The 13,020-nt window shown below is 41.9% G+C and overlaps 1 protein-coding gene across 1 annotated transcript in view; it reads left to right on the plus strand.

Annotated features, from left to right (window-relative positions):
* Positions 1-448: 448 nt before the first annotated feature.
* Positions 449-13,020, plus strand: part of LOC110506769 (FERM domain-containing protein 5) — a 117,977-nt gene continuing 105,405 nt past the window's right edge. Inside the window, exon 1 of the mRNA XM_090222659.1 lies at positions 449-1,117. Coding sequence (XP_090078785.1) covers positions 1,016-1,117 — 102 coding nt within the window. The 5' untranslated portion in view covers positions 449-1,015. The remainder of the gene's footprint in view (positions 1,118-13,020) is intronic.

Raw genomic sequence — 13,020 nt, forward strand, 5'->3', positions numbered from 1 at the left:
ATTTCCAGCGGCTTCTCCTAGTGGTCTAGTGGCCCACCTGCTCAAGACTACCAAGAGCAGACTGCACTAGAAATTACACACCACCTGAGGGAGCCAACAGCCTATTGTCTGGTTATGCAATCTTAATAGTAGGCCTAGTCTATGCAATAAATCATAGACTCCCCGGATGAGATCAATTATAGGCATATTAGTCTATAATAAGTTACATGATCGTTGTTTTCCCTTACCTCAGTGGTTACTGTTGGCAATTATGGACATTGCATATTCCCTAGGTTTTTCAAAGGTTGAATCTAGAAAAATATGACTATTACATTCTCTCTATTATGAAACAGTCTACGATTAACACCTCTCGCTCGCCAACCTCCTTTCCAGCCGCTCTCCTCGAGCGCGTCATGCACTCATTTGCATACGGTGCGATTTGAAATACAATGTAAACAGCTCTTGAACTGAGCAGCTCATCGAAACAGGTCGAGCAGTCCTTGCTGGCTATTCGTATCCTTGGTGGTGTAGGCTGACTGGCATTATTTCAGCTGATGGGCATGGCCCTGTATTCTGATGGAAACGTGGGAGATTCGAAATGACTATTCGTCACATTGCTCCCGCGGAGAACCAACCTGTGGTTACACACAGAAATGTAGCCAATTTCCTCGGCTTTGACTGTCGCGCAGACACGTCATTCAGAGACTAGTCCGTGAACCGCCCAGCAGCATTTGACTGAAGAGAGCAATGAAGAGATTGGAGGTATGATAACAGTTTAACTGGACCTCAGCAGCAGGCTAACATTTTATCACACTGAGTGAGTGATACAGTATACATTCTTTGATTGCCCAGCCGTTGAGCATTCAGTGCGATATCACATCTGGGGTACCGGAAATACAATGCTCAACCACCGCTGTAGATTGACATTGCTGCTATCCAGGTGTTGGACCAAAGAGGAGGGACGTTTTTGATGTGACATTACATCTATGCTGTGTGCAGTTTTTTGTGGTCCCATTCACAGACACAGAGCAAGAAGATGCTGAGCCGTTTCATGAGTGGCAGCATCAGGAATCTGGAACGAGAATACAACTGTACCGTGAGGCTGCTGGATGACTCGGAGTACACCTGCACGATCCAGGTCAGTTCCTGTTTAGCAAGCAGGGAACCTATTATATTTATACTGTTGCTGTCACCGTTGGTTGCCCCACTGTGGGTCATGTCTCTTTCGCCTGAGTATCTGCTACTTGTGCGCATCACATGACAGCTTGATGAAAATAGGGAAAACCGTACTCTGCATTGCGTATTAAATGTGTAAAGATCTAATGTATCTCATCGGGTATTTGATCTCACTCTGCTGGCTGGATTTTGGAAGCATGGCTTCAGTGCACTGCAACTGTCCTGAATCGTTCATCATACAATATTGATCATCTATGGATCATCTAATGATCTATGACACTTTTCATATGTTCTATGTTTGTCTTGGTCTTAGACTGGCATTGGCCAAGGTAAAGAGTGATAATCAGCATCAATAACAGTGTCTCCTAACCTGGACGCTTAGAGATGTGACAGTTCTCCTCACCACCATATTAGTAATGACAATATGTAGAGACCTTCACCATCCACAACATCTCTGGGATCTGACAACAAAGGAAAACTATAGCCTACTTTCCAATGTGACTGAAACACTGAATTGAAAGGAAATGGCAGGATTTAACACCAACCATGTAAAGTCTGTAAACAAATGCTGATACCTTATCAGAGAAGAGGTCAGAAGAGGTCAGTCAATCAATCAGCCATCTGCAATCAATCTGCAATCAATCAACATGACCATTTTGTATCAGAACCTCTGACTTTCTGAGTATTGTAACGACCCTGGCCTTCCTTCTGCTGATCCATGCCTGATCAGGCCCTTGCATCTGCTCTAAGAGAGACAAAGTATTGAAACACAACACATCTCCAGGACACACATTTTAAGGCTTGTCACAAGTCACATTTGAATCACTCTCAGACTGTTGTTGATGATCTGCAATTCTCTCACAGAGAGAGGGAAGGGGAGGTAGATGGATAGATGGATAGCTAGAAAGACGGACGGACAGACAGACAGACACATTGGAAGAGAACATGTGAGAGTGTATGGGAGAAAGAGAGCTTCAGTTCTTTATATACTGCATTTGGGCATTATTAGTCTGTGTACCTCAACGCCTTAGGGCTGCACTGCTCACAGCCGTACTCAGCTTATAATGTGCTCTCTGGTTCTATTCTGAATGCATCTCTGGATCTTCTTCTCTCTATTGTTACAGGGTGGTTTGCAACAGGACATTTTCAAACCCTTTATGATACTGATTACAGTCAAATGGCCAAAGTGCCATCTAGTGGCCTCATGGGTGGAATGTTATTCATTTGTCATAATTTCATTAATCAACATTGTTAAAAAAAATCTGAAAATCCTGTTTTATATGTTAAACAGTTTTGTTATAGTTCTGCCTTCTGTGATGTATACAATGTGTAACATTTGGAGGCAAACTCAAAATAATCTGAAATGGTACAGGTATCTTTTTTGTAAGCCTGTGTGTGTTTCAAAATAGATTTGTTTTAGACTACCAAGAAACACTCTGTTTGCCACTGCAGTAATTAAATAAATGTTTTAAAAAAGGAGGGAACTCAAGATTTTGAGATGCACTGACTTTGTGGTAAGATGAACATTTTAACTTCTGATGGTGTTTGGTCTTGCTCACCCTGAAGGAAACTGGAATCACTCCTAGCCAAGTCTTGAAATGTACTGTATTTTCCCCAAAGCTCTTCTAGTCTTAACGGCACATTGGTATTCCATACTTTTACCCTCTTCAATTCACCTGGAATTCATACAAGTTTAAAACAAAAACAAGTACATTTATTAGTGACTTTAGACAGGAGCTTGAATTAAATATGTCTCTGTCTTTCATAGAACGTTATTGATCCAGAAGAGCAGATAAGTCCTCTCCTCCTCATCAGTATGGGTGACTGAGGCACTGGCACAGAGTTGGTGCTTGTGTCCCAAATGGTACCCTATGTAGTGGGGATGTGGGGACTATATTGGACCAGGGTTCATAGGAGTCTTGTTACGGTTTTCTTCCGTCAAAGGAGAGGAGGACCAAAATGCAGCGTGGTTATTTCGATTCATGTTTAATAAAAAAAGATAAACACGAACAATACAAACAATAAACGTGAAACCATAAACAGCCTATTCTGGTGCAAACTAACACAGAGACAGGAACAATCACCCACGAAACACTCAAAGAATATGGCTGCCAAAATATGGTTCCCAATCAGAGACAACGATAAACACCTGCCTCTGATTGAGAACCACACCAGGCAGCCATAGACTATTCTAGACAACCCCACTAACCACTATCCCATTACCTACAACAAACCCTTAGACAAAACACACCACATAAAACAACCCATGTCACACCCTGGCCTGATCAAAATAATAAAGAAAACACAAAATACTAAGACCAGGGCGTGACAAGTCTGGTCAAAAGTAGGGTTCCATTTGGGACGTCCACAGTCTACAGGTCTCAGTCAAGATGCTGCATTCTGTGGTGCACTAATGAAATCACCACCGTTCCCTGGAAGTCTAATGCAGGACTTGGATGGAGTTCTGATTTTATCTTGTAAATGCATTATTGAAATAGACTTCCGCTGCTTTCGTCTAAGTGGGCGTTGTTAAGTTATGATGTTTACTGCCTGGCGTGTTGCCTGGTAATGTTGGGGTTTGTTAAACTTTTACTGCAGTGGGCTAAATCAGGCTCACACAGAGAGATTCTTGGTAAGTCTTAAACACATCTACTTTGAAACAATAGTATACACTTCACACACATGGTTATGGGCTTAAAAAAATAAGACACCTGTGCCATGTCAGATATAGAGTTGAAATGTATTACATTTTGAGTTTTCTACCCAATATTACACTTTATATACATTACAAAAGATGAAAATATAATAAAACAGTTTGAGTTAGAAACACCAGATTTCGGGTCAGGTTTTTAAAAATAATCTTTAATGATTAAATTAGGAAAAATATGAGTAACATTTCACCCATGAGGCCAAAGAGGGTGCTTTTGGTCATAGACTGCAGGAAAGGGCTTGGCAGCTTTGTTTTTGTTTTTGGAGCCGACATTCAGATAGAAAAGCCTATTGTAGATGTCAAGTTCGCTTTTCTTTCTTCTCATGCCTATACCATACATATATGTCCTTATTGTCAAAATACAAGCAGACCGTTGAAATTTAACAGAGATTATCTAAACAAAGATGATCTAAAATTATCGAAGCATTTTCTTCATTATTATACAATACTCGTCTTTGATCATATCAGCACATTTAATTGTTGAGTCCCACTTTAAATGAAGTACGACTTTAAGGTTTTTAATAGCATACATAAAGGCTTTGTAAGCACTGCAAAAATGCTTCACAAATAATCTATAAGCGTATATCATGCTTTATGAAGGTTGACACTGACATTCCCATTCCCACTGTAAGGTCAATTGCCAAATGTGGCACAACGCACTGTATGTTTATCCACCATTTATAGAGTATGACATACACTTATAGATTCTTCGTGAAGCATTTATGTTGTGCTTATGAAGTATGCTATATAAAGCCTTTATTAATTGTACTTTGGTTAAAGTTGGAGTGTCATAAGTGCATTTGTTACTGTACATGAACATGTTATTACCAAAAGGACTTCTTAAAACTGCATGTGGGTTAATCCCCAATCATTCCCAGTCAAAATAATCTCTCCTAGATGCAATACCAAATAAATCCTGAAACTGAAATTCCACCTAGAGTGAACATTACAGGAGAGAGAGAGGGTTCCAAGTGGGATCATTTCACCCCATGATAATCCTGAGACTGGGATTGCTGTTCCCCTATTTATATGTATTTCTAACTGCTGGCTCAGGCTTAATAGAAGCTAGAATAGCAGGACGATGTGATTTAGACAGCCACAGCTCTGTTTATCAGTCCCTCTAGCTACAGGCCTACTCTACGCCACCAGGCCTGAGTTCAAATAGTATTTGTTGTCTTTCAAATACTTCAGCTGTGCTTAGTTGAATATGCCTGCTGCAGTAGAACTAATCATACAATAAAGGCAAACAGACTCAAGCAAACGCTCACAAATACTATTTGAACCAGTCCTGACGCCACAGAGCTGAATCTACACAACGCATGTCACTTTGATTCGAAGGCACCCTGCAACAACATGGTTAATCCAGAATGTAGAGGAATAGTGAGATAAATCCTCCAAGGCTTTGGTGCTCTCTCAGATTAGGATGCTTTGCAGTCATGACAGTAATAACCATGATACTAATGATGTCACTGGATACATCCAAATGTCACCATATTCCCTATTTAGTGCCCTACTTTTGATCAAGGCTCTATGGGGCTATGGTCAAAAGCAGTGCACTTCATAGGGAATAGGGTGCCGTTTAGGATGCAGACACTGACTGCTTCAGCTTGTCCCTTTGATTGCTGCTCTTTCAGCAATTAAAAAAAAATCACTGACAGCTTGAAATGGTGCTGATTTTTACTTCTACGACGTGGACAGACCGGTAGGATTGTCGAGCGTCTGCCGGCGAGACTACTTACCACCTCTGAACAGAGTGGTGGATGTAATTTGCAAACCAAGTGCAAAGCGATTCTACATGTAGAAACGGGTGAAAATGATGGTCATTATGGTCAGTCGCAACAGTGGGTGGTCCCTATATCTCACCGCTCTGACAGCAAGCGAACGGTGGAGGAGCAGCCCTGTACTGTGCACACCGACAATTGGTCTGGTGAGTTTTCTCCTTTACTTTTACTAACTACTCACCATGACAACTGATAAACCCAACATGCATCTCTCTAATACTTGGTTAAGCTGCATGCATGTGAGCTGCTGTGTCCTAACCCATTCCTGGAGGCAGTGCTGTACAGCTGTTAAGATACGGTATACTCCATAGCAGTTTGGAAGAACAAAACAACTCTGGTTGAGTGCCAACTTCAGGCAGGCATTGCATGAAACCTTACACCTCCATATTTAGCCAGCAGCACCAGAAGTGGACCTTTAACCACACCAGTCCCAGGTGACCTGTAGAGTGTCAGATAAGAAGCACAGAAATATTTTGATATGGTATTTACGTCCATGGTAGAATTGCAGTTACACACTAATAGCCTATGAATAGTTTGTTTATTTGGGTCGTTAATTAGTTACTAGTTGTTTTGAATTATACTAAGTCATTACCAGACAATACTCATTAATACCATGTCATGTCCTATTAAATATCAGGAACATACCAGAGCACACATTACTGGTTATAAAGTAGAATGCTCAGCCTTACTGGAATATAAGCACAGTTCTGTTGCTTACAAACCTTGATAGATAAACACCTTTCTCTGTAGCTTAGTGAATATGAACCTAGTCGCTGTCAGACAGACATTCGAGTCACAGAGTGCCTGCCTGCAGAGCGGACTGACAGGCAGTGAGGCAGTGATGACGGAGCTGTCTCTGACTGTCTGTTTAGGGTTTAAGCGGCTCTACTGTTGCTGTGCCGACCCACAACAATAAATAATACAAATGTGTGCCAGGAGTGAATATTTCATGGAGCGTTTCACCTCTACCTCAGACTGCTATGATTGCAGGCATCACAGCACACATGTTTTTGGGGCTGTTTATACACAAACACACACAGACGCTAACACAGATCCACACACCACGATAGCAACAGACATGTTGCTGCTAGTAGTGATTTTTCATTTCATTGTGGTGCAGGCAGGAAGCAAAAATATAATATTTTAGCTCACTTTGCAACCGCTGCATGCTCCCTCTCTCCTCACCCAGTGATGATGTCACTGGGATAGCTCAGGACTCTGCAGCAGTGCCTGTAGGATCCACAGTCAGCACAGGAGCAATGAAGATTCCCACTGTAGTCACTCTCAGTATAGAGTATATTCTCTGTGTACATATTCATCCTATATGGAGGAGTATTAGGATGCCCTAATCTGTCCAGAGAAATTAAGAGATACAGATGGATTTATCATGAATTACTTTAAATTAATAACGTCCCTCAAGAAAGATTAGATAGAGAATAATGTAAACAAGATACGTAAAATGTAATATCTTGGCATAGGATAATTAAGCAATAAGGCACGAGGGGGTGTGGTATATGTCCAATATACCACGGGTAAGGACTGTTCTTATGCACAACGCAATGTGGAGTTCTAGGACACAGCCCTTAGCCGTGGTATATTGGCCATATATCACAAACCCCCGAGGTGACTTATTGCTATTATCTACTGGTTACCAACTTAATTAGAGCAGTAAAAATACATGTTTTGTCATACCCGTAGTATACGGTCTGATATTTGAAAATTAAAGAGAGCTGTACACTCTAGGAGCTCAGATGCAAAAATTAAATTACCAACGTTTCGACAGCCAAGCTGTCTTCATCAGGGTATAATCACAAACACTGCGGGATGACTCGTTTATGTAGTGTCAAAAGACACAGTGCAATCATGGCTAAGAGTGGCCTAATATCATTGGTTAATTATCAAATATTAAAATGGCATACAAAGAACAGCATACAAACAACAAATGGATAGCATACGATCATCAATTCATTTGACTACAAAAGCTTACAAACAATTACAATGGCAAAGTCACAATAATCACAAGAATGGCTTCAGATCAAAGTCTACGTTGAGTTAAAGATCCAGGCAGCCTCTCGTTTTAACAATAAATGATCAAGGTCACCCCCTCTCCTAGGGAGGGTGACACGTTCGATGCCAATATAACGCAGAGACGAAATCGAGTGGCCTGCCTCCAAGAAGTGGGCCGCAACTGGGTAAGTAAAGTGCTTATACGCATTGTGAAGAGCTGCTGGCAAACGCAGTAAAGTGCTGTTTGAATGAATGCTTACGAGCCTGCTGCTGTCTACCACCGCTCAGTCAGACTGCTCTATCAAATCATAGACTTAATTATAATATAATAACACACAGAAATACGAGCCTTAGGTCATTAATATGGTCAAATCCGGAAACTATAATTTCGAAAAACAAAACGTTTATTCTTTCAGTGAAATACGGAACCGTTCCGTATTTTATCTAACGGGTGGCATCCATTAGTCTAAATATTCCTGTTACATTGCACAACCTTCAATGTTATGTCATAATTACGTAAAATTCTGGCAAATCATGCGGCCCAAACTGTTGCATATACACTGACTCTGCGTGCAATGAGTGCAAGAGAAGTGACACAATTTCCCCTGGTTAATATTGCCTGCTAACCTGGGTTTATTTTAGCTAAATATGCAGGTTTAAAAATATATACTTCTGTGTATTGATTTTAAGAAAGGCATTGATGTTTATGGTTCGGTACACATTGGAGCAACAATACGCACCGCATCGATTATATATAGCAGGACATGCTAGATAAACTAGTAATATCATCAACCATGTGTAGTTAACTAGTGATTATGATTGATTTTTTATTTATTTTACCTTTATTTAACTAGGCAAGTCAGTTAAGAACACATTCTTATTTTCAATGACGGCCTAGGAACAGTGGGTTAACTGCCTTGTTCAGGGGCAGATTGATTGTTTTTTATAAGATACGTTTAATGCTAGCTAGCAACTTATATTGGCTTACTGCATTCGCGTAACAGGCAGCCTCCTCGTGGAGTGCAATGAGGCAGGTGGTTAGAGCGTTGGACTAGTTAACTGTAAGGTTGCAAGATTGAATTCCCCGAGCTGACAAGGTAAAAATCTGTCGTTCTGCCCCTGAACGAGGCAGTTAACCCACTGTTCCTAGGCCGTCATTGAAAATAGAATGTGTTCTTAACTGACTTGCCTAGTTAAATAAAGGTGTAAAAAATAAAAAATAAGAAAATTGGCCAAATCGGTGTCCAAAAATACAGATTTTCGATTTTTATGAAAACTTGAAATCGGCCCTAATTAATCGGCCATTCCGAGTAATCGGTCGACCTCTAACGCACACCACACACACATACACACCACACACAGGTGGTCGAGTTGTGCCAAGCCAAAAAGTTCACACGTGAACCAAAGCAAACTGAACTGAGCAGTAGTAATGAATCTGACTGAGGAGTGCATGCAGAGTTGAGCGGAGGTCTATCAGTGTAATCAATACAGTTTAATGATCCAATATCCCAGCTTTTATGCACCGCCTCGTGTGTATCCTGCTCCCTGCACATTACATTAACCCGTTTAAATGTTATTGCTGAAAAGTAATTCTCAGCCTTTGTCGTACTGGGAATCAAGCAGGAGATTATGAAGTTTGTTTTGTCTCCTGGATTACAGAACCAATGCATGTCTGTCTGTGAAACTGTGAAACTGAGAAATGAATGTGGCCTAATGTTGTTATGAATTTCTTCTAGATGTCTCTCTCTCTCCTTCAGACATCTATCACTTTCATCTGTCCCTTCTCGTCTTCATTTGGCAATGAGCAACAGCTAGGCAGCTCTTCATTGATTTGTCTGGACAGTTCAGATCATCTACCTAGACAGATGTAGGATCTTCATTTGAGCCAGTTTGCTACAGCTGGGAAATAATCCTGCAGCAACAGGAAATGTGAATTATTATGTGGATTAGAATGAATTGAGATTTTTTTGTAGGGGTTGATACATTTTTCATTAAGTCTGACATTTTAAGTGGAAATTCCAAACTTTAGATTCCATTTTTAACCTCGAATACACCACAAGTTAGCATTTCCTGCTGTTTCTAAGTCAGTTATTTTGTCAGAATTTCCCATATTCCAAAGAGATGACTGCCTGAGTCATAGTTTTTTGTATGAAGGAAGAGCAACCACTGACTATAAACCTACACCATGTGATCAAGGCATTGAAGAGGCAGATCAAACCAGACAGAATTCCACAAGTGTTAATCCACCGTGTGTAGCAGTGCACCTCTAGAGAATACATCAGTACAGCCTCTCAAGATGGGTTTATAGCTGGAGGAGAAGATGCTTTCGTTGTGCAGGCTAGCTGCTTGTCTATGCATTGGGGAACCTAAACAAGTTTTCTGAATATGATAGAGGCACCATATTCCCTATATAGTGTATAACTTTTGACCAGAACCCTATGGTAGTGCACTATAAAGGGAATAGGGTGCCATTTGAGGCGCAGACCAGAGCCTGTGAGCGGAGTTGAGCGGTTGGTAATCCCCCTCATTGCTCATGGAGCATCCAGGGCTCATCATCCTTTCCCACAGCTCCGCTAAAAAACGCTCTGCACTCATAGGAAAAAAACTGCCGCTCCAAATTCGCTCCATTCATTAAAATCACAATTTAACCAACACCAATCTATTTTGTAACTATCTGGACCTACCAATTGGTTCTGAAGTATTGAAACCAAACCATATGGATTTAAATTAAATGTATGAAAGGTGAATGTAAGAAGCGCTCATAATTTCAAATAGGCTACATGTCATAGTAAATAGCATATAAACACTCTAAATAGGTCAGGAGCCAGACAGGGAGCCAGGGAAGGAATGCAAATTAATTATTTAGGCTATAGTATTTCAATTATTTTAAGGCTATAGCCTACAAAGAAATACATTGTGAAACATTTGCGAGTGCTCAGCATTTAAACAACATTTTTTGTTATTAAGTCTGTGTAGTCTATAAATTGTGCATATAGGCTATGACTTACTTAGAATTATATACAAATTAAATGAAATATGACTTATTAGCGCCTTTTGAATTCCTTTTTAGAATTCATTTTTCAGAAACACGAGTTTGGCCAGTCTGTGCCTTCAGGCTCACACGATGGTGCCTGGAGAGCAGGCCAGCATCGCAAAATATCCTCTCCACACTTGCAGAGCCACTGGAGATGCTAAACACCCTTTTGGCCACTGATGCCAGGCTGGGCAAAGATGCAGAGTTGTTTTTTAAAATGATTCTATAGGTAGACCTAAACGTTTTTAGGCAAAATAACCCAATCAAAACGGAAAGCTCCTTGAACGTGGGAATATGCCAGGTCTATTGGGCCAAATTCTATAGATAATAGAACAAACATGAATGAAACGTTTAAGAGATCAGATTTTTTGTTTATAAATACTTTGCCACAATGACACACGTAGTTATCTATCCACCTCGTTGCCTTTTTTAGCATGTGCAATGTAGTTAGTAAAGTACACCATCATGCTTTTCAGATTCCACAATGATTCTTTAGTTATGGACACTACTATGGACACTACTATGGACACTCTCTTGCTCTTGGTCCTCATCTTTGTAAGTCACCTTGACACCTTGAAAATATTTAGCGAACTCCATGACAGTAGCTAAATCAAGGGGCTATAGCAGCACACATGTACACTACAAATGCATGCTGGGCCGGGCATGTCCTGAGATCGAAGTGAGCGCTACTGGAGAAAAATTGGAGCATTTGGGAATCTCGCTCCACGCTCCAGTCAAATTGGGCACGCTCCGCACCAGCTCCGCTCCTCGCGCCAGCTCCGCTCCTCACGCCAGCTCCGCTCCTCGCGCCAGCTCCGCTCCTCGCGCCAGCTCCGCTCCAGCTCCGCTCCTCGCTCCAGCTCCGCTCCTCGCTCCAGCTCCGCTCCTCGCTCCAGCTCCGCTCCTCGCTCCAGCTCCGCTCCATCTCTGCTCCAGCTCCGCTCCATCTCTGCTCCAGCTCCGCTCCTCACGCCAGCTCCGCTCCTCGTGCCAGCTCCGCTCCAGCTCCGCTCCTCGTGCCAGCTCCGCTCCACTCACTACTCTGGCTCAGACATAGAGTATGCTATTCTTCTTCTTTCATGATGAACTTGAAAGGAGTGACAACGCTTATTTAAGAGTGCTGCAGTTCTCCTGCTGTAGAGGACATCATCTTTGAAATGGGAGGGAGGGAGGGGGATTCTGTTCAGACAGATGATTGTGTCAAAAGCAGTGAACTTGAACATTGTTTTGTTGCAGTTTGCTGCAATTCATGGAATCCCATTAAGTCTTCTCTTCCTTTTGATATTCAATCTGCATATTAATGATGTTGTTACTGAGGTGCTCATACTTGTTATGGTGTGTATTTGTGCGTACTTGTGTGTGTGCAGCACCGTACCTGTATATGTGTGGTGTGTGTGTGTGGTTATTTGTGTATCTGTGTGTTTCTCTGGATGTTTGTGTGTGTGTGTGGTTATTTGTGTATCTGTGTGTTTCTCTGGATGTTTGTGTGTGTGTGTCCAAGGGTGTTTGCGTGTGTTCAGTCACTCTGAATGATAATAAATATATAATAATAGATGCCATTTATAAAACACTTTTATCCAAAGTGACTTAGTCATGCATGCATACATTTTAAATATGGGTGGTCCCGGGAATCACTCCCACTACCCTGGCGTTACAAGCGTAATGCTCCACCAACTGAGCTACAACGGAATTATGTGTTTCGTCCTGTAAAGGAAAGAGAGAGAGGATCAGTATGATTGCTGTGATGCCCTATAGAGGTGCACGCTCTGCACATTAGCTCTGCACATTACTATCATCTTACTATCATCTCATCCTCTCAGTGGGCTTGGTGCTATAGGAAGTTGAATACAGCATAAGGAGGGAGAGAGAGAGGAAAGATACAGATTGAGGGATGGAGAGGGGGCTATAATAGAGAGAGAGAGGGGGGAGAATGAGAGAGAGAAGACGGCCTGTACATGTTAGCTGTACTGATTATGCCAATGTTGACTGGCACTGGCCCCTTCCTCTTGGCATCCCTGTATAGGATGCATGTCTGTGTCCTGTAGTCAGTGTGGAAGGCTGGCCAGGTTAGTCTGGTGTGAATCCCAAATAGCACTCTATTCCCTACGGGCCCAGGTCAAAACATAGGGAATAGAGAGGTATTTGGGATGCAGCCCAGGACTCTGGAGGATACCCAACAACCCAATATCCCACGGGTCTCTCCTCTGACTGTCCTCTCCACAGCCTATCAGGGCTTAGGGCCTAAGCTACTGGTGGGGGAGGTGAAAAACACACAGGCTGCATGTAGACTAAGGCATGGGGGATAGTGCGGCGTGATAGAGGCCAGGGGTACT

Source organism: Oncorhynchus mykiss, chromosome 26, assembly GCF_057628025.1.
Source record: "Oncorhynchus mykiss isolate SJ-2025 chromosome 26, ASM5762802v1, whole genome shotgun sequence".
NCBI lineage: Eukaryota > Metazoa > Chordata > Actinopteri > Salmoniformes > Salmonidae > Oncorhynchus > Oncorhynchus mykiss.